The sequence below is a fragment of the Bombus terrestris genome, chromosome 11, assembly GCF_910591885.1.
Source record: "Bombus terrestris chromosome 11, iyBomTerr1.2, whole genome shotgun sequence".
Lineage (NCBI taxonomy): Eukaryota > Metazoa > Arthropoda > Insecta > Hymenoptera > Apidae > Bombus > Bombus terrestris.
In genome coordinates, this window is record NC_063279.1 from 6,921,955 (window position 1) to 6,947,171 (window position 25,217).

The 25,217-nt window shown below is 36.5% G+C and overlaps 3 protein-coding genes across 8 annotated transcripts in view; 2 read left to right on the plus strand and 1 right to left on the minus strand.

Annotated features, from left to right (window-relative positions):
• The first annotated feature begins 177 nt into the window (after positions 1-177).
• LOC100643457 (RAC serine/threonine-protein kinase) lies at positions 178-4,036 on the plus strand. Its single transcript, XM_003399097.4, has 7 exons — positions 178-519; positions 861-1,128; positions 1,220-1,457; positions 1,550-1,747; positions 1,828-2,098; positions 2,180-2,416; positions 2,515-4,036. The coding sequence occupies exons 1-7, from the start codon at positions 438-440 to the stop codon at positions 2,853-2,855; spliced, it is 1,635 nt and encodes a 544-aa protein (XP_003399145.1). The 5' UTR covers positions 178-437; the 3' UTR covers positions 2,856-4,036.
• On the minus strand, positions 3,946-6,366 carry LOC100643335 (acid phosphatase type 7). 2 transcript variants are annotated; one of them, XM_048410444.1, is made up of 8 exons: positions 6,351-6,366; positions 5,760-6,255; positions 5,471-5,665; positions 5,066-5,393; positions 4,800-4,982; positions 4,522-4,741; positions 4,257-4,451; positions 3,946-4,185 (listed from the first exon to the last, which is right to left on the minus strand). In XM_048410444.1, the coding sequence occupies exons 2-8, from the start codon at positions 5,857-5,859 to the stop codon at positions 4,084-4,086; spliced, it is 1,323 nt and encodes a 440-aa protein (XP_048266401.1). In that variant the 5' UTR covers positions 5,860-6,255; positions 6,351-6,366; the 3' UTR covers positions 3,946-4,083. The 2 variants fall into 2 exon arrangements, with proteins under 2 accessions (XP_048266401.1, XP_003399144.1); XM_003399096.3 differs by lacking the exon at positions 6,351-6,366 and having other exon boundaries at positions 5,760-6,339.
• A 1,879-nt stretch (positions 6,367-8,245) lies between these two features.
• The window catches only part of LOC100648370 (protein PALS1), a 134,150-nt gene continuing 117,178 nt past the window's right edge, over positions 8,246-25,217 (plus strand). For 3 of the 5 annotated variants that reach the window (XM_048410423.1, XM_048410427.1, XM_048410424.1), the window contains exons 1-4: positions 8,246-9,038; positions 9,619-9,731; positions 10,394-10,451; positions 23,801-23,890. In XM_048410423.1, coding sequence (XP_048266380.1) covers positions 8,894-9,038; positions 9,619-9,731; positions 10,394-10,451; positions 23,801-23,890 — 406 coding nt within the window. In that variant the 5' untranslated portion in view covers positions 8,246-8,893. The remainder of the gene's footprint in view (positions 9,039-9,618; positions 9,732-10,393; positions 10,452-23,800; positions 23,891-25,217) is intronic. The other 2 variants (XM_048410425.1, XM_048410426.1) reach the window with 1 other exon arrangement.

Here is a 25,217-nt window from a genome sequence, read left to right on the forward strand (position 1 = left end):
GTAGGTCTAAAATGTACATACATATATATATATATATAATAAATCATAATAAACAAAGGGTTTTGCGCATGCTTTTCCGAAAGGATAGAATATATATAGAAAGGTGTAAGCGTCATCAATATCCGTATCGATAACCCGAGGTTGATTGAAAGTAGACAGGCATCGTTCAATGAAAATTCTTCTTTATTCGTAATTGATTACTGCGCCATCTCCGGTATACGAAAAAGCAATGCTAGTTTTAGTTAGTGCGCATTAGTGTGTCTGTCGATCACAGAGTATAAGTTGAGTTTACCTGCCAAACGTGTATCTATGATTGCTCAAGTTTGTATACTCGTGCCATTCTCGGTGTTGTATTTCGATAATTTTCCTGGAATATTCCGGCTAGACAGGGACACCGAGTATTCGCATAGTGTGTGCAAGTGCGCATTAAAGGAGTTATGGGAGACGCAGCGATGAACGTCGCAGCGTCCGGTGGCGGCGGTCAGCGTGTCGTTAAGGAAGGCTGGCTGCAAAAACGCGGTACTACAGAGCAGTTTCATAATATTTATGTTTACTTCTTTCCTTCATTTCGATCGGGCCGAGTCTAAATTGAAATAACCTCTTCTCGTTTTCTCAAATCTTCTCCTCTGTTATCGTATCCCTCCTTTTAATAATTAAACGTCAAGATTAAAAGTAATTTTTTCATGAGAATTTTAGAAAGCAGAATTACTATAATATTAAAATATTAGACTGTTCGTTTCAACTGTGGACATTATCTTACACTAAATAGATATTATTTACATATTTTGTAAAGGATAAATAAATGCTTGATATTTATAGAGGTGATATATTAAAGATGATTTTTTATTTGTTATGTGTAGGAGAGCATATAAAGAATTGGAGGTCAAGGTATTTTGTTTTGCGGGACGATGGTACTTTAGTTGGGTTCAAAGCTAAGCCGGATCAACAAATGGCAGCTGCGGCACAGCCACTGAACAATTTTACTGTTCGTGGTTGTCAAATCATGTCTGTAGATAGACCTAAGCCTTATACTTTTGTCATAAGAGGTTTGCAATGGGCTGCTGTAATTGAGAGGACTTTTCATGTAGAAACAGAACAAGAAAGAGAAGATTGGGTTGCAGCAATAAGGTTTTGAATTAGATAGAATAACATACTTTGCAAGCCTATAGATTTCTGAAAATATATAAATATTTCTGTCGTCTTTTATTTTCTTTTATAGATATGTAGCTGCCAGGTTAGCAAGCGAGAAACAAAGTCAACAACAGCCTACGCAGATGCAACATTCGTCCTCGTCTGAAGATGTTGATATGGAATCTTCGGGAGGTGGTAGGTCAGACTCTTGTGGATCTGTCGGAGTAGTGTCTTCGGATGTAGATGGTGGCAGTATTGATGAACTATCTGCAAAATTTAGTGTTCAAGGAACATCGAATAGTAAAAGTACAGGGAAAAAAAAAGTAGTATGTATATAATTGGTGTTGTTCTCTACACATATCATTCTAAATCTAGATATTTTGCATTTAATAATACATATTCTGATCTTCCATTTCAGACTCTTGAAAATTTTGAATTTTTGAAAGTTCTGGGAAAGGGTACATTTGGGAAAGTAATCCTTTGCAGAGAAAAGGCAACGGGCCATTTATATGCTATTAAAATATTACGAAAAGAAGTTATTATTCGTAAAGACGAAGTCGCGCATACACTTACTGAAAATAGAGTACTGCGAACTACGAATCATCCGTTCCTAATTGTATGTCGTTTATATATTGTTATATCATCCTTGTGCAAGAAGAATTGTGTAATAATAATTAATGTTTTTTTAATTTTCAGTCTTTAAAGTATAGCTTTCAAACAGCGGACAGGCTGTGCTTTGTAATGGAATATGTAAACGGCGGAGAGTTGTTCTTTCATTTAAGACGTTCTCGTGTGTTTGGCGAGGATCGTACTCGGTTTTACGGTGCTGAAATAATTTCAGCATTAGGTTACCTTCATTCGCAGGGTATCATTTATCGTGATCTCAAATTGGAGAATCTTCTCTTAGACAAGGATGGACATATTAAAATAGCTGACTTTGGATTATGTAAAGAAGATATAACGTACGGTAAATAGCTTGTGCATACTCCAATATGAATTTGTGGATTTGAAAATGGTAAAAAATACCGGTAACATTTCAAATACTCAGGGAGAACGACGAAAACATTCTGTGGAACTCCTGAATATCTTGCACCAGAAGTGTTAGAAGATAACGATTACGGACGAGCCGTAGATTGGTGGGGAGTCGGTGTTGTTATGTATGAAATGATTTGTGGTCGATTACCTTTTTATAATAAGGACCATGAGAAGCTTTTCACGCTTATTGTAATGGAAGAAGTAAGATTTCCTAGAACGATTAGTAATGAAGCAAAAGACATGCTTGGTGGTAAGTAGGTGGTAAATCGAATTGGAAACTCCAAATCTCGGGTGAAAATTCATCTTGTGAAATTGATGGATTTTGTTAAGCTTTTAATTTGTTTTCAGGATTACTTATAAAAGATCCAAGTAAAAGATTAGGTGGTGGACCTAACGATGCGAAGGAAATTATGGATCATGCATTTTTTTCGTCAATTGATTGGTCGGATCTTGTACAGAAAAAAATTCCTCCTCCTTTTAAACCTCAAGTAACGTCTGACACAGACACCCGATATTTTGATAGTGAATTTACGGGTGAAAGCGTCGAACTTACGCCGCCTGATCAAGGATTTTTAGGTAGTGGAGGTGGTTTGAATTCGATAGCCGAAGAACAAGAGCATTTCCCCCAATTTTCCTATCAGGAAAGTCACTCAGCAGCAACATCTTCCATTGTTTCCATTAATCACTGACAGTATCAAGCTTTCCCTTTGTTTACATATTGAGATGTATGGCTACATGCATGAGAAAGTCAGACATTCGATTACGACGAATATTTGCAGTTTGTCTACCAATTTGGAAGAATTTTTTTAACGCAGATAAATCGAAATATCAGTTATTTTCGCTAATTTATGATGCTTTTTTATGCATCTTTATAAGGTTTTAACACATATCTCCAATGGCAGATTCGTGTGTATGCGTGTAAGTATATACGCATACATGCACATACTCATTGAAATTGTACATGAAAAAGTTATGTACTATAGGATCCAATTAAATTAATATTTATACCTGCTGAGTAGGTTCGCGGTGATATAACGGGGATTGAATGTTTTGTTAAACCGAAGGCAGAATAAGAAAGATAAGAAGCTTATCCCGTAAACTGTGTTACATTATAAACAGTGGCATGCTTCTTTTATATGGAAAAACGATATTTGATAATCGTAGCTACAGTTTCTTTTTTTAATGAAGATGATGTTCAATATTTTCTGGCTTTGTTGTCAATTCTATCGCAATAATTTATAGAAGGGCAGTTCCTGGTTATTTTTTTAAATTCATTAGTCAAATATTATAGCAGAAGCCAAAATAGCAAATTACACTTGGCAAAGAGCCAGTCAACGGGCAAATGGATTTTCCATTTTAAAAGTAGCAGCATAGAAACATTAATAGCTTTAATTGAATTAGTATATAAATCTGAAATCAATTTCTAACATCAAAAGAAAGCGTTTCTTTGTTATACTACTACTACTACTGAATTTGGAAGTGTTCTTTTTTCTTAGTACGAATCACACTATTCATCATGTATCATTGACAAATATTGATTTACTGTGAGAATCAGATGGAAATATGAAATGCTATCATAATATTATATTATTAATATTATATGCTATAATGATTATATATATACATATATTTATATTTTAACAATTAAAGGATTATATTGTATGTACGCATTATTAATAATTTCCATCTCATTTGTAATTAGCAAATTTTTGTAGTTTATCCGTTTTTACGCAAGAAGGAATGGGAGAAATTTTTTACAATAGAATTAAAAATCAATTGTTTGAAGTTGGTAGATACGCAGTTTTGCTATTTACCACAAAAGAGCATGATACATTGTCGAAAAAGATAAACGATAAAAGTTATGTCTGTATATCGTTTTAATTACTTTGTCCTAAATTATATCTTATGTTCTATGTTTTATATTTTATTTGCAAGAAGATCCACATTGTATGATGGTAAGACATTATCCTTTATGAGCCAAACATGATCCAAAACTGCTCCTTCTTTGTCATCGGATACCTATGATATATCGTTAAATGAATAATAACAAACATTCATTTCCCATTTGTTTTTCCCATAGTATATAATACCTGTTCGAGATAAAGATGAGTCTGATTATATGCTTTCATCCGGGTATATCCATAATCAGAGCTACGGTACGCAGACCATTCTGGTTTATGCGGAATAAACTTTTCGCGACCTTCTTTACATCCTGCTGATCCAGTTATTATATGCACAGGTGCCTTGTAGTTTTTGTACGGATTTTCATAACTACCATTTTGTACCTAAAAATTATTTCACTTTACTTATTTTGAACGAATTTAAGACGATGATATTTTCATGGTGATAGATTACCTTAAAATTGTATATGGGCCACAAACGTTCATAACTATGTTCATGAGCCCATAATAATAAATCTACTTTGTACTTAAAGAAAAGATCCTCGAGACCAAACCAATTTACAATTGGCAATCCAACTCTTATTAAACTTTGATGATTGGTGCAGTCATCGGCATTAGCATTGCTGCAATACATTGGTCTGTGACCAAATACAACTATCCATGGTCTTTGTGCCCTATAAAATATTGTTATTAATTTCTGTCGTATTCTGATAGAAAAACATACAAACTTACCTATTCTTTGGCATGTTTGCTTCTGTTAAATCTTTTTCTAACCAGTTATACTGTTTAACAAGTTGCTTTATACCATAATTCATAAAGTAATAAGCTTCTGTTTCAATTCCTATGAAGTGAACTGGTCCTACATTAAAACTATACCATAAACCTTCAGAATTGCCAGGCATTGTAAAACGTGACCTAATAGCATATTTATTTATTTTAACAATGAAGAAATGATAAATGAATAAATTGATAATCTTAAGCATAAAATATATCCTGACCTGTAATTACTGAAGTTATATTTCTCTTCATGATTACCAGGTACTGTCATATATGGTAAATATGCAGCCACTTCTTGTATTTGTTTCATAAATTCATCTCCAACACGTGCATTATCCGTATTCATATCATATGCAAAATCTCCAATGTGAATTGCTGCATCATATAGTCCACGTTGTGCTTCTTCTTGCAATCTAGGTAAACTTTGAGCATTTTCATTACCCATATCGCCAAAAATAACAATGTGAGGTGACCATTTTGCTGATACCTCGGGGGCAGTTTTTAAATAAAATATATTGGACCATCCATATTTGCTACCACAGTGATACACTATTTGAAAAATTTATATACATATGTATATAGCTGATTTAAGATCCAATAAATAAGTAGAAAGTTAATTTACTTACGGTAATTGGAATTAGGTTCTAAATTTTTTAACCATACTCTATGAATATATTGTTTTTGTTTTTCATTTCCACCATCAATAAATAAAGTAGAATTTCCTTGAGCTGCAAGGATTAGTCCTCCTATTCCATATTCAACGATTGATTCATCAGTATTGTTTCTTGTGGTCCATGTTACAACAATGTCATGAATAGTATCTAGAAATTATAAGACATTTGTTAATAATTAATTACAGAAGTCCTTTAAGGAAATAGTATAGTAGGAATATAAGTAATTTGGAATATGTTTTACCTCCATAGGATAAATGTACAGCTTCAGGTTGATAGTAAATAACATTGCCTATTGTGACAGAAAACAAAGATAAAACAACTAATCCAATTGTCAAATCCATTTCTCATTAATTCACCAAGGACTGAAGTCACGTTGATGTATATCAGTCACGATGATATTCGATCAATTTATTTCTTCACTTATGAATATGTGAAAATGCTGACGTTTGTGGAAACTTTAAAATTCAGACAATAAGGTCTTGAACTGTGTTCAATCGAATACAAAGAAATACTGCATTTATAGGCTGTGTAACAAACATTCAATTAGACTCCAATCGCCTAAGATCGTGTATCAGCAATGAGTCAGGCATTATCAACGAAACTCCTATCAGCTGTTTAGCTTCTATCAGCACTCTAAATTATAGAATGTTAAACATACTCCTAACTGCAGGATTTTATTGAATTCCAGCATTATTTCAGTCGAAAACAAGATCCAAATTAACACTCTGACAAATTACCTGAAATGTTCAAGATCAGAACTCACGTGATAGCGCCATCTCGACTATAAGTATGACTCTAATGTATTATTGTCCATATTGCACAATGCACTTACGTTGAAGTATTCAAAAGATATGATAATTAATGGTAGCTTATATTCAACTACAAATTACCATTCATTGAATTCAAATATCACATTTGTAGAATTACTATAATCATTCAAATGCAATTGAAAGGAAAAATTTGGGGATCACAAATAATATTTTTCATTTCTTCCTAAATATTGATAAGAGATATGTATTCCTAAATTGAGTTAATATTTGTCGTACACGATAGAAGCTGGCAGAAAGTAATGCTAGAAGTAGAGAGTGTAATTATGAAGTTAGCATCCCTTATATTGATCACGCGCTCTGTCAGTTCGTCTTCTCTTTTCTTCCCAAAGAGCTCTCCTATTCTATTGCTCTTGCGCGGGTACGTTTTTACACGTCCAGTATACAAGAACGGCTGTGTATAAATGAACTCATCGAACATTATCTGAAACTCAAGTTTTAACCTAAATTACATTTGTAACATCTCTCTTACATATTACTTATCAATTTTTACTATCTAAATATAAACTGGTATCAATAACTGCCTTTTTTAACAGAATTTCTCCCATCTTCAATATTAATAGTTCCTTATCTTTCATCAATTTTTTAGAATGAATAATTGAATTGCAAAACTCGATACATATACATAATTAAATAATCTCCCATTTATATAGTCCTACAAACAATATAAAAAATGTGTAAAAAATATATGTATTTTGTGAGTATTTGAACACACATTATCAAGAGTCGAATTGGTGGGGGCAATCAATCCATGCGTTATACTGCGAGCATTACCCTGTAATAGTGAATTTGATACAGTAAAATGTACTTACGTTGCTGACACGGAGGTGCGATTTGAATAAAAACGGGAAGAATCTTTTATGAAAATTGATAGAGTAAAAAGTAAAATCGACGAATCGGTAGGGTAAGTCGAAGATGGAGGGGTTGCCGCCACGAGAATGACGACGGCGCCGTGGCGGCCGCTACTGCCGCCGCTTCGCGGCGAGGGATGGAGATCAGCGGACGACAAGCGATGTCAGGGCTGCTGCCGCCGTCGGTTAACACGCACAGGTTCACACCCATCCTCGACAATACACTTTAGAGCTCCGGTGTCGCGGGAAACTGATAGGACGATCTTCTTCAGGAGTCAGTTCCACAGTGTAGTGAATCGATGCGAATGGCTCGTGCCTCAGAATATTTGGAAATAATCGAATAGAACGAAAAGTGATGTGCTTCTGGAACTGAATAGGGTGGCCGAATTTGTTTCTAATTCGCGAGATCGTACAGTCAAACCTAAAGGACAGAAGATACGTTAATCATTACGGCACGATAAAGATTTGCGAACGTTCATCGGGAATACAGGTTAATGGTTTCACGGTGAAATCCTCTTTTGATCCTGCGTGATCGAGATGTCGCAAGTATCCTCCGCCGAGGGAGGCATAGAATGAAGATGATGTAGACAACAAACGAGAGGCGAGAGGCAGAATCACGTAGAAACGACGGCCTGTAAAGCAACAGTGCTCTCTTGTGTAATGAAATTCCATCGTAGGACGTGCATTTGATTGGGACCTACCGTCGACGAAAGTGAGGGGAAGTTAGCATGAGGATAGCCCGTGTTAGTCCGGTCTCGACGAATCGAGGCTCCTTCGCGGTTCCCGAATGCCACCCGAACAGACCCATGCAGTTAAGGATGCGAGCAGTCAGGATGACCGAAGCAAGCGAGGAGTCGCGTTCAGTGAAAGCTCTAATCAATAAGCTAGGACTCGAGGGATTCTGAATTTGTTGATCGTTCGAGAAGCGAGTCTTCGTTGCAAGGATGTAGGGGGGCCCATACTCGGGGCCCCAGTGAGGGTTTCTTCCAAGGACTCTTCCGAATCGCTCGTATTAACCAAAACTAAAACGAACGTTAAAAGAAGCTTCATTACGAATTCCTCGTACTCGTATTAAAATATATAAAGAGAAATATATAAAAAAAAACGATATTATTCCTCCTGTGATTTTTCGAGTTTGCAGCAGACCCTACCGAAAGTATATTACCAACGTACTTAATCAAGAGGAACGATCGGATAACGCTACGTGTTCGTTAACAATGTTTTTTTAAGGAATATCCGCCGCTAGTTCTCTTGTCGTCTTAGTCATTTAATCGGTGTACGTAAATATAACAGCCTTAGGTAATTGTTAGTGAAGTTGAAAGTTCCCGGGGCGGCTCGACAATTCCATCGGTTCGAATCAGCCGAGCGAGAATTGTGTCAAACCCGTCGTCGACAAATTTTGGCTCCAGTCTTAGAACCTGAAAAACAGAGAAAAATAGAGAAGCCAAAAAAAAAAAAAAAAAAGGAAATAGAATCGAAAGAGAGGAAGAAAAAAGATAGAATGCGTTTACGTCTAGGAAAACGTGGATGTTGTTAGTAGTATATGTAGATCGTGATATATCGATGGATATATAAAATGAGATGCGAAGATGCAAGAGGAAACGAAAAGAATGGGACGCGGTAACGACGTTAATATCGGCGAATCGTTTTTTCGGTGATGATAGGGCGGCTGCGCCTATCATCGACTTTAATCAAGCATGTCGCGTCAAGATTCGCCTGAAGCATCGTTCTCTCCTGGTAATGGAGTAGACCAGTGTCTATCGTTGAAGCCAGGAGAAATGATCGATCTAGGGGGATATATTATCATATTGATCAACGAGAATGACAAGATCAAACTGTACGGTGAGCATCGATGAGCAGCGTCATTAACAAACTTCTGCTGTTTATTTATCGTCGTAAAGTTAAAAAACATTTTCTTTTTCTTTTATTTTCTTTTCCTTTTCTCTCTCTCTCTCTCTCTCTCTCTCTTCCTTTTTTAATTAGCACCAGCTACATGCAGTTTAATGAGCGTCAGCAAAGCTGCTTGTCAAGCACGTAGGCGTGAACTGTGAAACCCTTTCTCTCTTTTGTTTCTCGTGTCTTTTCCTCGAGGATGCTATCATGTGTAATCATTGACATACAAACGAATTGGCTAGTCCGTTCGTCCTGTATAGTCTGTATCTACTGTCTGTTCGTGTATCATCTCTTTCTACTTAGACTCGTTCTTTTATATCATACTTCTCTCTCTCTCTCTCTCTCTCTCTCTCTCTACTCGGATTCAAATTCTGATACATTATAGTTGTAGTACACACATATGCACTGTAACATTTTATACACGTATCCAATTCGTAAATGTTTGATGATTAGATTACTCTGATTATTATTTTTTCGAGTACTTACTTATATTCTTTTAGTAATGGGAATTGTTTCAAATGTATTGCAGGTTCTCCGGCCAACAACAGGGACACGTTGGAAGCGGTCGACGAAATTTTGGAAGTTAACGGTAGCAGGCTGGAAAATTCCAGTCAATCAGAAATCATTCAATACATATGTCAGGTATTTAACGTTCATTTATAGAATTGTTCGAATAATTTGTAGTAAAATGTAGAAAATATTCGAGAATACTGTATCTTCCCAGAGTTAGCGTATCATTAAACAATATGCATATTCACTGTTATTTTTCGTATCTTCCTTCTATTTTCTGAGTTAATCTTTTAGGCTTCCGGAGAGTACTTAATTTCCTATTATGAGAAAATAATATTCTGTAAAATCAGAATATAAGAGCAATGAAATAAATTATTGATACATGAATGTTGAAGATTTATAACCTATTTTTTATCGAAATACGTATAATCTCTGTTTCTTACTGGGAAACAACGTTCTTTCCATTAATCAGATCTAGATTTTTCTCTTTTCGAGGTATCGGATCGATTCGATGTTTCATTGGAAGTAGTATTTGTCAAGCAGTACTTTGCAAAAGTAAAAAATAAAAATTTTTCTAGAAATTTTTCGAATATCCTTATGAATACTATATCTTATGTATTAATATATATACTGTTTACTATTTACTTTATTATACACTATATATTTACTACAAATATTAAAAATTACGTACTTATCAGAAGTTTTATAATTTTTCAAGTATGTTTCGATAGTTAAGGATACATAAAGTAAATATCAATATGCTTATCGATTAATCGATCTATTTATTTCCCTAGTGCGTCAGCTCGCGAACGATATGTCTGCGAGTGCGGAAGAAAAGGGGAAAGGACAAGGGTGAGTACGTTTTAAGAATATTTATTATAATTTTAATTTGTGGAGATTTTAATAGGTAACAAAATGTATAAATAAAATATGAGGAGGTTAAATGATTTTATCGTGTAATGATTAGATGGCAGATTTTCATACATTTATAGGTTAAAGATGTAAAAATATACAGAACCCGAATAATATGTAAAGATACATAAAATATCCAAAGTAAATTACTCATTGCGGTATTTAGTAAAACAAATATCTGTTTTGATTTGATTTCTCTAGTCATGTTCAGAAAAATATTTGAATTTGAATATTTTGAACAACAGTGCGGTACCATAGAATCTATGGGGTAAACGTCGTAGATTATAGATCGACTATTTAATACATCATGTCGTATTTCGATATTGCGATTATCGCAATTGTTCCAAAAGTTCGTTAGTCTTCTCGTGTCTGAAAGATGAAATGGTTCGCATCAAAGTGAGTTCTGTTCTTTTTGGAAAAATATATATCTTGTGAACATTTATTTACGGTAAGGATTATTTTATCTGCTTATTTTAATGCTGTTATTAGATCAATGTAAACTCCAGTACTTTTACAAAGTAGAAATATCCATCATTATCAACGAAAGATGTAATCACCTCCTCGCAAATCGTTTGACAGAAAAATGACTTATTATACATTTTAATAAATGAATTAATGAATAAAAGAATTTATAGATAAAAAGTAAGGAGATTAAATGAAGTAGAATCTATGATGTAGATTGTCAATCGATTGTTTAACGCATCATATCGATTTTCGATACATATTGCGATTATCGGAATTGTTTCAAAAGTTCGTTAGCCTTTTCGAGTTTCTGAAAGACGAAATGTGTCTTCTCGTCGAAGTGAATTCTCTTCCTTCTTGGAAAGATATATTTCTTCATAACGTTCATCCTCGGTAAGGAGCATTTTGTCTATTTATTTTATTAGTATCGTTGAATACTCCAACATTTTTATGCAAACATCAGATAATTAAAGAAGTTTGTAGCATGTTCGGTAGTCGATGCAACTATTATATCTTATATTTAATGGATATGGGAAAAGTATAATCAAACAAAGCACTAGATTCTACCCAGAATTCCTTAGTTACGAAGTTTTCGTTTCTCAACAAGATAACAATATGAAGAATAGGGAAAAAGTAGCAAGAATTTTAATTTTTTAGATAAGTTCTTTAATTACGAGAAAGTGAATACTGATAGAAAATCTCATACGATAGATATCGGTAACATTATCGACAACTTCGACAAGTTTCTTTGCGTTATCATCTCCTCCCTTCAATCCCTTCAAATCGTTTGCCAGAAACAATTTTCCAAGACTAACCTCCCGGGAATATGAAAGATTCAAACCTCGGGCCTTACGTAAAATCATCGGCCGATTTCGTGTTCCCTCGTGCGATTCCGGCGTTCGCCAGGTAAATGTTCAGGTCGCCGCCAGCGTGTAACGGAGACGAATAGAGGGGAGAAAAGAGACAGCCAGGAGAACTCGGCGAGAGGCACAAACAGTGCACACGAACGGAGGGAATCTAACCTTCGAATGTATCCGCTGTCACGTTCAGGTCCTCGCTAGTACGGAACCGTACATACGTGCCAGCGGTTCCGCGGTATTCCGCGCGCTCTTATCGTCCTCCTAACCTTCCATTTCTAGTTTCGCGTACACTTCGTCCCGTGATTTCGTTTAATTTTTCACGTTTGCGTGTTTAGACGTCGTGGCTTGTCCCGAACACTTACTATCTATCTACTTTTACCTCATCTTCGCGCGAATACGTTCGATTTGTGTTTATTCGTTCGATGATTATCATTAGTGTCTCTGTGCACTCGTGTTCTCCCTCTCTGTTTTTGTGTATGTGCCTGTTGTGATTCTCGTTCCCGGTTCTCTTACCGGTGGAGGGAAATCGAGACAAAGAGGAGCCAGATGGCAGCTGGGTTTGTCCTCGAATCGTCCAGAATCTCGAGGATATTCGATTATCGAGTCCCGAAATCGCAGTAAGCTGGTTACCGTTAATCGTCGATCGCTCGTCGCTGGATCTGTCGATACGGAAGGTGATTGCTCCTCTCTTATACTCTTTTCTTTTCTTCTTTTCTTAACCATCCTTTTTTTTCCTCGAACCACGGTGACGTTGCTTTTTAAAGCCATCTTTCGCTCGTCCTCTCCGTTCGATTGTTGCGCAATCACGCTTTTATTCTTCGGCCGTTATATGGGCTCTATCTCCCGGGACCCGAGCAGAAATGAGTTTTCATTTGATTGCTCGTTTCGATTCGTTCGCACGAGTTATGTGTCATCAGTTACGTGACACGCTAATACCGTTTTCTGTCGCGAAAACCGAGACTAAGAATCCGTCGTGGTTGCAGTTTCTGGGTTAGACAGCTAACTTACAGCGGCTCGCTAAACCATTCGATCGCTTACCTTACTGAATATCGATTGATACATTTTGAAGTTTGCAGTTTTAGTTGTCACGAGACACGACTGTCATGATCGCAATGCTACAATTTTTAACTCGTCTCGTGCATACGTACGTGAATGGTTACGTTGTATCTAGTACATAGAACGTATCACATGTCGACGTATTAAAATGAATTGCCTATCATGTATACATTGTACGCAGTATACAAAATATTCTGGAATTTCATTATCTGTGATCAGACACGACTGTCATTATTATAGCGGTCAAATCTCGAACCGATCTAAAATCTAAAAATCTACCTATGCATTCGACAACTACTTTTATGAATATATTGCTTATGTACGTAATTGTATTTGCAGAAAGAAAGCTTTAAATTTATCTATTAGATCTATGTATACAAACGTATATTAATATGGCGCAAGGAGAGATACCTCAAGTTCGATTAAATTTATCCACCAATCTATACGAGTATTTCGTTTGCCAGAAGAGAGTATAAATGATGTTAAACTTATTAAATATTTAATTCTAAAAAAATATATTTGCTATTTTTTTTTCTTTACACAGAAACTTTTTACCCATACACATACATATATATACGAAATTTAGTTGCATCGCTTGATCGATAAATTTACAATCGTCAAATGGAGAGGCGGTATTTCCTTTGACACGATAATTAAACCGAGTATCTTTAAAGCGAATAATATTTAATGGTGAAGCGAGTTTCGCAAAGGACCGAAAAGTGCGTCCATTAGCAAGCGCGGATGGCACCGGAGAGTGGATTTCGATGAAGCTTTTAATCGTCAGGCCTGAATTTCTCCAGGCTGGAAATCGATAACATAAACGGACAAGCGATCCGTGTCGCCGATGTTAAAGCGCGTTTTCACAGGAAAAATCGCTAAGCGCTGCCGTAGCGGTAACGCGCGCTCGTTGCCAGCCCGATAAAAGTGCGCGCGCACGCGCTCCCGCGCTTCCTCGTATTTGCCTATCGCGAATAACGCGAATGTTTTGCCGACGAGTAGCAACAATCGGTCAGGGTGCAGCACGCGTGTCAGCATTGCCGTGCGTTTCAACCTTTTTTTCTCTTTTGCTGAATGGCTACCTCGGCTACTTTGTTCCAGCGTTTCCGCGAATTCCTCCGACGTTTCCTCCTTCTTTATTTTTTCCACGAGACTTTCACGCGAGCGGCTTTCCCGTTTCTCTTGCTTCTTCGATTTCTTACGTTTGTCAAATTTCTCTTCGGACTTTACACACTTGAGTGTCACAGGTGTGAGAGTCCATTTGACTGGGAAAATTCCAATTTTCAAACTCGTTTGAACGTTACGACGCTAATTTTACCAGGTCCGGTCAAACATCCGGTTTCAAAATTTCATTTAAACTTGTATATTTATCGTTACTTCTTTTGTTCGTCCAACTTTATGTAAATTCTTATGTTATCCGATCAATCGGTTTCTCCACTTCTCTTGATATAAGAATTTGCATAAAGTTAGACGAGCGAAAGCAGTGCATAAGTTTAAATGAAATTTTGAAACCGCTCGTTTGACCAGGTCTGCTAAGCTTGGCGCTAATTGCGCGTAACGTGCAATCGAATGTAACACGCAAACAGTAGAAACTTGATGGGATGAAGAGATGTTTAACTTTTCTGTTATCTACGATCTTAAATATGCCTGTTTTACGCGTATTTTAAGTTTCCTCTTCTTTTACTCTTTTAGAAATTTCTCAGCCTCCTTTGAAAAGGCTAGGCAATTGACTGTTACGCGACGCAATTTCAAACGGAGAATACTCAAGTCTATATCACGGTCTGCATAATATCTTGTTTCTTCTGTAGTTTGGTTTCTATATATTTAAACAATTCTGTACAGCGTTCGGACGATCGATATTACGGTCAATATTTAGTGTCTCAACATTTGGTCGGCAATATACATACGCTGAAAAGGTAATGTCTTATTGACAAAAATACCTCGTAACTCGGGACTATGTTGTACAGTGGTATTTCAACTCGTGTTTATTAGAGACTTTGTTTGCCTGTGTTTGACGAGCACTGTATGTTCGTAAAGCTTTTGCCCTATTCTTTGCACACCCTGTATATCGATCGCCTCTTACGTACATTGTAATGTCGAGAATGTTAAATATCGACGATGATGTTGATCGTTTGAAAATTAACGTAGAATTTCAATGTCTTTCCGTTAAAAGCAGAATGCAACAAACTAAGAGTGCATTTTTCTATACTTGGCGTGTTGTCCGTATCACGTACGAACCGAACGTTCGAAGGGTTACGAAACAAAAGTTTTCTCGTAATATTATTCGAACGACGCGACACGATGCCTATTTCAGTGGTTTTTAACACGCGATGCAAAAGATAGCGCGATACTCAGCGTTACGATTTATTTACCCAAAGTCAGCGGATAAATGACAAACTTATCTAGGAAGAAAGCACCGAATTAATTTCTATACTCCTGACAGACGGCGTAAATCACGAGCGGCTAAACCGGTTTACTGGTTTGGTCGCCGATTGCAATACGGATCCATCTTAATACATTGTAGTTTCGCTGAAACGATGTACATTTAATAGAACATAAATTATGACCCACTTTTCCATGTATTCCCGAGTGAAATGTTGCGAAATTCCATGACAGGAAAGTATATATATATACACTTTCTTATTATGTGTATATATATATAAATAGATAGATAGATAGATAGATAGATAGATAGATAGATAGATAGATAGATAGCTAGATAGATAGATAGATAGATAGAGAGAGAGAGAGAGAGAGAGAGAGAGAGAGAGAGGGAGTGCCATCTTCGGACGTAGCTCCTCGGGGCATAGTGAGATAAAAAGTGTCCCATCCCTTCGGTACTTACGTATAAGTACGTCTATGCATATATGCACAGTGGGATGTTTCTCGTGCTTTACATTTCTGTAAATATAAAAATATTAGAACGACTCGGAACAGAGTTAGATTTCGGGCTGTCGCAGGTATAGCTAATACATATTCAACGTGACGCACGGTAAAAGAATACTTATCGTTACAATTTGGCTCGCAAGTACGAGTTCGTAACTCATTTAGAGCGGTCGTAAATGGGAATAAAATTTCTGTGCAATTATCCCGACGATTTTCAGTTTGTACGATTAACACGCGCGCTAAAAAGACACGGTACTACCAATAATACCGCTAAACAACAGAGTACCGTCGTCATATAAACTCCAGTACTTGTTCGTAATAGTTACGTTACGTTCGGTCGTAACTTGAAATCAAATTTCCGTGCAACCGGAGTCTTCTTCCGCTTTAAAGCCCCTACATTCGAGAATTGACGATTGTCAATGGGAATGCGCGTCCGGTACGCGTCGACTTTCCCCGAGTTTCTTCCTCTTTTTTGCTAGCGTGTGATCGATACGACGGAAGCAGGGCATACGTGGCAGTAGGAAATTATCGAGAAACGATTAATATAGCGTAGGTGAGAGAGGGTATAGCGAATTCGAGGGTACGTCATTCGTTGGCAGTGTGTTTGGCCTCGAGCGAGTAGTTGCGTAGAAAACAGGGAAGAGTTGCACGCATCGCGAGCACGGGACAATTACTGCATAGCGTTGCGAACGGTCGGCAGAGAGGAAGTAGAAAAAGAGCCGATAGTACCGGTGGAGGAACACAGCTGTGTTGTGTATACACTGGCGCTCATAACCGTTACGACACCTCCTCGTTTCATATGAAATGTGGCGAGTTTAGATTTTAAATCTTCACGATGGTTATCGGCTGACATATTCGTTGTTCCTCTGGTTTCGATCATGTTTTTGATACTATCGACTTTGTTCCGGCGTTTCGTGAACGTTCCAGTTCACCAGTTCAGGGGCGGATCGGGTTCAGATATAACCACAAATGGTTTCAAATGATAATAACAACAGCACGTTTTGTTCCGGCGTTTCGTGAACATTGTAGTTCACCAGTTGCGAAGCGGATCGGGTTCAGGTCTAACCCGAAACAGTTTCAAATAATAATAATCATAATAATAGCAGGTTTTGCGAACGTATTCCAGTTCACATTCTTTCGGTGCAGACTGGCTTTAGGTCTAACGCGAGACAGTTTCAAAAAACTATAGCGATAATACGTTTCGGTGGCAAGTTTTGTAAACATGCTGGTTCAGTTTTTCGTAGAAGATCAGGTTCGATTGTAATCTGAGACGGTTTCAAGTAACGATAATTATAGCGCGTTTCTCTCCAAAGTTTCGTGAACGTTGCAGTTCACTTTTTCGGTACTAGATCAGATTCGGGTCTAACTGTGAAACAGTTTCAAATAATTGTAGTAATAATAATAGGTTTTGGTGTGAAGTTTCAGCAACATGAAACGCTTCGCTTCTTCGTGTTAGATGTGAAACTGTATCAATCATTTTCAATTGTATCAAACACTTTCCACAAGTTGTCTAATACTTATGAACGGGGCTGTACATGTGCGATACACGCCTGTGTAGGTGTGTTACGTACGGTCGTGACGGAGAAGGGTGAGAGAGAAAAAAATAGATCGGCGGAAAATATTTATGCCTGTCGTGCGCATCGGCCTAGCTCGTTTGATTATCAGGTCATCCCCGTAAGTGATACGAATTTTCCCCTGTATTTTTAGAAAACTAGGCACCGCAGCTTTCTTTCGCCGGCTTATGGGACGCGGTTAAAGATGGCATTTCTTCTTTTAACGCCGGACGTACGCTCGTGCATGCCTTCGGTCGATTCTTTCGATTTCACGTTTACGCTATAAAATTTCCTCTTTTAATGTGCGTTCTGGCTGAATCTGCGAACCGCGAAGTTTCTTCTGGAAAGTTTTTAGCGCTGACTATATAAATATTAAGTTAGCATATATTTTGAAATATGTATGTATCGATCTCTCTTCTTTGCTTCATTAGAGATGTCCTTTTATATAGGGTGGCAGGATTGTAAGACATTTGGCTATCGCGAAAGGAGTTTGCGACTGAAGAAAGGCTGGAAAACACAGTTGTAGAACTACACACTGTGGATGCTTAATTATATAAATGTCAAGAATGTATAAATTAAGATTATACAAATGTTAGAGTTATAGTTTGAGACATATATATTCAATTTATATTCTCCTTTTATTTTATTGCAAATGTCTTTTTAAATGGAGAGGAAATATTATTATTTAACTATTTTAAAAGCGACTCGCGCGTTGAGAAAGTTTAAAAAATAATAAAAAAAAAAAGAATACTTTACCGATTGACCGATTAATTACTGCAACGTGCTCGATTCCCACGTTACGCATTACCGAATTCTGCTGTATTTGCAAAGTTCAATAACTTCGTATAGCTGGAAAGTAGAGAGCTAAAGGTAATAAATAATTAGAGTATTATATTAGGTAATAAATAATTAACGTATAAATAGATAAATCACGTACCTATATTACGCGTTAGTACGATAATTAAGATTCGCATGACGCCAATATCGTCCCATCGATCGTCATAGCATTAATTGCAGACATAGTAAAAACTTGGGAAGTTTCTAGCGGTCGAAAGATTTACGAACTCCGCGCGACAAGATAGCTAACAGGGTCGAAGGTCGAGTCGATGTTGTACGAGGTTCTCCGGTGAATTACGGCCGTTCTCCTAAGTGCTCCGTACATATTAGCGCGGTGCAATTTAGGCTACGCGCTTTCCGGTGCTAATGGTTCGATCTTATAGCGGTGTGAATCGAATTTGGCCCCGTAACAGAGTGGAAAGTGGCCGCCGTTAATCGAATTTACTTTCACGCCGTGAGGAAGAGGAACGCCGCGTTCCACACTGCAGCGGAGGAAACGGAACGATTCCAGGAATTTCACGTAACCGCGTGAAAGACCGAGCCGCACGTTCCGCGCGGACTAGTAAGCGTTCTGCTTAATAAAACCGCGTACCGTTCTATATTTCAAACGAGAAATTTCTAGTGAAACGCGTTCCTAGGGAATTCTTTTCTCTTAGCAAAATCCGCCTATAGTTAATGCCCTATTTCTAGCCCGTTTGCTCGGGGGTAGGTCAGAGGCATTCGAGAGAAGCAAGCTGGGGATATTTGCGCGAGATTTTTGTATTTTTCCGAGTATACAGTAGCTCGCCAAAGTATTCCAAACATTTACTATAGAATACTTTTATGCATGCATTGCACACGTTATATAAAACATTTTAACGAGATAGGTCTGGCTATGGTTGTAATGGCAAACTTTGAAACCGATTCGAAAATGCATACAGAAGTTGCAGCATATTTATTGAAAGTATATCGTTGCCAGAGATCGTCGCAAAATTTTAACGGTCAATTATTCATTTATTATACGCGCTATAGAAAACATTTTAAAGTTGCATTGGCGTTGTAACGAGATGGTACTGGCGTGATTATAATGGCAAACTTTGAAACCGATTCGAAAATGCATATAGAAGTTGCAGCATGTTTATTGGAAATATATTCTTGTCAAAGATCATCGTAATATTTGCACCATCAATTATTCGTCTATTATACGGGTTATATAAAACATTTTGAAATTGTTTTGGGGTTGTAACGGGATGGTACTGGCGTGATTATAATGGCAAACTTTGAAACCGATTCGAAAATGCATATAGAAGTTGCAGCATGTTTATTGGAAATATATTCTTGTCAAAGATCATCGTAATATTTGCACCATCAATTATTCGTCTATTATACGGGTTATATAAAACATTTTGAAATTGTTTTGGGGTTGTAACGGGATGGTACTGGCGTGATTATAATGGCAAACTTTGAAACCGATTCGAAAATGCATATAGAAGTTGCAGCATGTTTATTGGAAATATATTCTTGTCAAAGATCATCGTAATATTTGCACTATCAATTATTCGTCTATTATACGGGTTATATAAAACATTTTGAAATTGTTTTGGGGTTGTAACGGGATGGTACTGGCGTGATTATAATAGCAAACTTTGAAACCGATTCGAAAATGCATATAGAAGTTGCAGCATGTTTATTGGAAATATATTCTTGTCAAAGATCATCGTAATATTTGCACTATCAATTATTCGTCTATTGTACGGGTTATATAAAACATTTTGAAATTGTTTTGGGGTTGTAACGGGATGGTACTGGCGTGATTATAATAGCAAACTTTGAAACCGATTCGAAAATGCATATAGAAGTTGCAACATGTTTATTGGAAATATATTCTTGTCAAAGATCATCGTAATAACTGAACCATCAATTATTCGTCTATTGTACGAGTTATATAAAACATTTTGAAGCTGCATTGGCGTTGTAACGAGATGGGATCGACGTGATTATAATGGTAAAATTGAATGCCCATCTGATCATGGATATTCTATGTATTACACAAAATGTATTAGAATCTATTGATGCATTAAAATGAATTGTGTATCATGTATATATATTGTACGCGATATACAAAACATTTTGGAATTTTGGCGTTGCAATGAGACAGGTTTGCCACGATTATAATGGTTAAATTTGAGAGCAATTGTAATAGTAGTTGGAAGATATTTATTGAAAGTATACCAGAGCCAGAGATCATCGCAGTATTTAAACAGTCAATTATTCGTCTGTTGTACATGTTACGTGAAACATTCCAAAATTTCATCTAATCAGACATCGACTGCTATGATCATAATGGTTGAATTTGAAACCAACTCGAAAATGCATGTAGAAGGTGCAAGATATTATTTATCGCAAGCATGTCCAGAGATCGTTACGGTATCTAAACAGTCAATTTTACTTGTTCATCAAATTATTGTAACCATCAGGTTGGTTTGAAACTAATTGAAAAATACACGCAGTCGGTGACAGTAATCTGCATGTATCGAAGCTTCTACATCTCACTTATACTTTCTAAAATGACGCAAGTATTGTTAACGCGTTCTTAAAAGGAATCTACGATATTAAAATATATTTGTCTCGCAAAAATATTGGACTAAAGTTACATTGGAAATTGCAAGGCCTTTCGAGTTTCGGTGAACGTCGAGCTTCAACATTCTCAAACGCTTGCTTCTTTCCTTATTCTAAGAGTAAAAGGTCGTGGTAGATATTTTTCTTTGTCGCGTAGGTTGTCATGCTAATCACTGTCGTTTACTACGATCCATCAAGTTTCTCAGAATGACTAAAATAACGTCGATTTCACCGACTGGAAAGATACGAACAACTCGGGTAACATTATCGAAGAAAAGAGCGCAAAATACCATACGATACTTTGCGGAAATTAAGTAGATTTGCGAATTACGGTTTAGTATATTTGAATTCGTTGCTGCTGCAAAGGCAAAGTGTATAAAATTCGCGTGGCGATTAAAGACTTTCGTAAAATCTATTGCTCAAGACATCGAGCCACGTAAGCAGAAGTCCGAGGGTCGTCACGATGCTGACACACGCGCGTATCTCGCGTGAATGCAGCAGATGCTGTACGGTACACGAGAATGGCAAGGCTTCGATGATGGTCGATTCATATACCGTGCTTGACGCACGGTTAGGCGAAAACCAGTTTTCTAACTGTATACGCGATCCCATAGTCATTGTATATGTGTGTGTGTATAGCGTTTACAATCAAATAGCACAAATCACTCATTGCACGACAATCTCGTAAGCATTCGCGTGACACCCACATTACGCGTTAGTTATTTTCTCACATCGTGTTACGATATCGATATCGTTGCGATATTAATGGGCGTACCATGGCTTTTCTTTCGATCGCGAATTTTTGTGTATTTATGCAGATGCATATGATATGATTATTTTGTGTTGCGAGAAGAACGTAAAATTCTTCATTATCGCATTTTATTATCGACGAAGAAAACAAAACTAACGAATTCTTTCGTTTGCCAGTCGTTTCGAATTTCTGTAGCTCGAATTCTTCTCTAGTGGAATTACAGAATTGTCAAATGATCCGTTACAATTTATATGTAAGGAACACAAAAGTAACGAACTCTTTCCATCATTTTTGCTTCATATTTCTTTTTGCTGGATTTTCGAATCGCCCTGTAATTACATTTCCATAGAAATCAACGTACTCCTTCGATTACGTTTACTTTTAATCCGCTTTCTCGCCAACTACTAGCCTTTTCCATCTAAAATTCTTCTATACCTCAAATTAGCGATGGACCTAACTACTAAAATTACTAATACCTATGCTATCTAAAATGCTAATATCCATAGCATCTAAAATATTAATATTTATCTATTTATTTAAAACATTAATATTCTAGATATTACAGACACGAAATATTAATATTAACAGCTACAATACCTAAAATATTAATAGCTGTAAAATACCAATACCTACGATATCTACAAGACTAATATTTATCCATTTATTTGAAACCCTATAATATTAATATCTGTAATACCTAAAGTACCAATACCTACAATATCTACAATACTAATATTTATCTATTTATTTGAGACATTAATATTCTAGATATTACAGATACGAAATATTAATATTAACAGGTGCAATATCTAAGATATTAATAGCTGTAATACCTAAAGTACCAATACCTACAATATCTACAATGCTAATATTTATCTATTTATTCGAGACATTAATATTCTAGATATTACAGATACGAAATATTAATATTAACAGCTGCAATATCTAAAATATTAATAGCTGTAATACCTAAAGTACCAATACCTACAACATCTACAATGCTAATATTTATCTATTTATTTGAGACATTAATATTCTAGATATTACAGATACGAAATATTGATATTAACAGCTGCAATATCTAAAATATTAATAGCTGTAATACCTAAAGTACCAATACCTACAATATCTACAATGCTAATATTTATCTATTTATTCGAGACATTAATATTCTAGATATTACAGATACGAAATATTGATATTAACAGGTGCAATATCTAAGATATTAATAGCTGTAATACCTAAAGTACCAATACCTACAATATCTACAATGCTAATATTTATCTATTTATTCGAGACATTAATATTCTAGATATTACAGATACGAAATATTGATATTAACAGGTGCAATATCTAAAATATTAATAGCTGTAATACCTAAAGTACCAATACCTACAACATCTACAATGCTAATATTTATCTATTTATTCGAGACATTAATATTCTAGATATTACAGATACGAAATATTGATATTAACAGCTGCAATATCTAAAATATTAATAGCTGTAATACCTAAAGTACCAATACCTACAATATCTACAATGCTAATATTTATCTATTTATTTGAAACATTAATGTTCTAGATATTACAGATACAAAGTATTAATATTAATAGTCACAATACCTAAATCAATAGCAATACCTGTAATATCTACTACCAATCTATTAGCGAAGGATACCGGTGAACTGTTTCGATCATCGTGGCTACGATTAGAACGTGCTCGTCACGGCACCGTTTTGCTCGACCCGAATTCGACGAAATCGGCATCGACGCACGTTCGAGCGTGACTGCACGTAATTTTCCGCGAGATTTACTTTAGAGAGCCTTCATCGTGGGAGAAAATGTTAATCGTTTCACTCGTTAAGCAGGTTACTCTCGTCGTGTTATCTGCATTTTCTAATCTCCTCTAACGGGCAGGAGTTTTCAAAGTCCACAGCGAACTTGTGACTCGTCCCTTTGTGGCTGGACTTGCGGCACTCCTTCAACAATTTCTCCTGAGAATTTCCCTCGTTTCCCTCGTTTCCACGGTGCTTTGTCAAACATGGCGAGCGCGACATGGCAAAGGTCGCGTGTTATTTGACCTAGATTTAGCGAATTTTTTGATTATGCCAGGCCAAGCGCACGGAGACGTAGCGTTGAACGGCGTGCAAACGATCCCGGCGCAAAATCACGCGTTTATTTCGTTCCGTTCGTTTGTTTCGCGTTAACCTTTTAAAGCCTGTTATTACTAGAAAATTTCTGCTGTCCTGGCTGGCGTTTCGGTTTAATACGTTCGTTTTTGTTTCAGATACGAGTGACGCGAAACAGACGCGGTTAATCGTTTCATTATCGTTGGGCCGCGGATTCTTACTCATCTACGATACTAATGCGTATTACGGTATTGTTACAACGTACAGATTTAAAAATGCAAAGATGCATAGAATACACGCAATGTACAGGATCATGTAAATATACAGTAAAATATTCCAAAGTGCAATACCTGCCATAAGTTTTACTTGGCAAAACGAATTACGTAGGTTCCATATCTCTTAGCTCTCGTCATAAAAATAGGAAATTGCGTAACAATCCGCGCTGCAATTATCCATTCACAGCTGAACATTACCGCAATTATATTAGGTACTGTACTATTACTGAAATGTTTTGCTGCTATTCGCTATTACGATTATTAAACGAAGTATGAAATTGTTTATGGTTTGCGATGATCAGAAACGAAGGACCCATGGGAAAAGGAGGGAATATCGAGTTTCAGCAATTCTTAGAAGACGAAAATTAATCCTTCTTATTTTATTTCTACGCTATAACGTCGCGACTTCGTATCTTCTCGTATATCAAAATAGAACATGCAACGCGTTAAGCTCGGAAAAAAAGAAGAATGAAAAATATTCATTTTTCTTTGTACATTAGAATTTCTCGTAACCATCGTAACACTCGGAAATTTATTGAATGATTGTTGAAATTCGCAAGAATGCAGGAGCGTACGAAAAAATGAACCTTGAGCCACCTTGAACTAACGTAGCATTTTTACTCGATGAGAATATTAGAAACAAAATTCATGCGACTGTGAAATTTCATTTGTTCGATAGTCTGTAAGAGCCGGGGGAATAACTTTCCATCGTTTCAAATTCCTCGTTGATCGACGATAATGAAAGGATCGTTAACTGAATTTTCCAAGAAAACGATCTTTATCAGCAACGTTTCGAAAGTTGTTTTCACGATGCGCCTCCAACGTGGTGTTTGCGAACTGTTCGTCGCCTGTTTGCCATTTATTTGCATGTTCGCGAACATGTTCGTGAAACGTAGTTCTCTGACGCAAAGTTCCTGCAAACACGGTGACACACATAGACAAGCGTAGGTACTTGCTTCAAAGCTTCGCCTGACTATTGTTGATGTTCGTCAAATGATAAATTATAGTTCAAACACACGCTCGAGTTACCTCGTTCGACGTGTCATGGAATGCTTAATGAATTACCGCTAATAAGAACACGTAATTGAACGAAGAAATAGTTCAACTTTTTCACGCTCGATACACCCAGTATTATTTCTAATAAATCTGCTCTTGATCTTTCGCAATCTTAACGTTACAACTACCGATAGTTAACACGAAGCTATTTCTACCAAAACCAGTGAAAACGACTGGTCTTTAAAAAATACGTAATAATAGAATATTTTTATATTTATTGATTTATTACTTTCTTACAGAAGAA

Bases quoted from the DNA above. Each gene is read 5' to 3' on its own strand.
- LOC100643457 (XM_003399097.4), top strand. From the start codon at position 438: ATGGGAGACGCAGCGATGAACGTCGCAGCGTCCGGTGGCGGCGGTCAG. The intron at 1,458-1,549 runs GTATGTATATAA...CTTCCATTTCAG, and splicing joins GTACAGGGAAAAAAAAAGTA to ACTCTTGAAAATTTTGAATT. The intron at 2,099-2,179 runs GTAAATAGCTTG...TCAAATACTCAG, and splicing joins TAAAGAAGATATAACGTACG to GGAGAACGACGAAAACATTC.
- LOC100643335 (XM_048410444.1), bottom strand. From the start codon at position 5,859: ATGGATTTGACAATTGGATTAGTTGTTTTATCTTTGTTTTCTGTCACA. The intron at 5,666-5,759 runs GTAAAACATATT...TATAATTTCTAG, and splicing joins TGTACATTTATCCTATGGAG to ATACTATTCATGACATTGTT. The intron at 4,983-5,065 runs GTCAGGATATAT...ATATGCTATTAG, and splicing joins TATAACTTCAGTAATTACAG to GTCACGTTTTACAATGCCTG.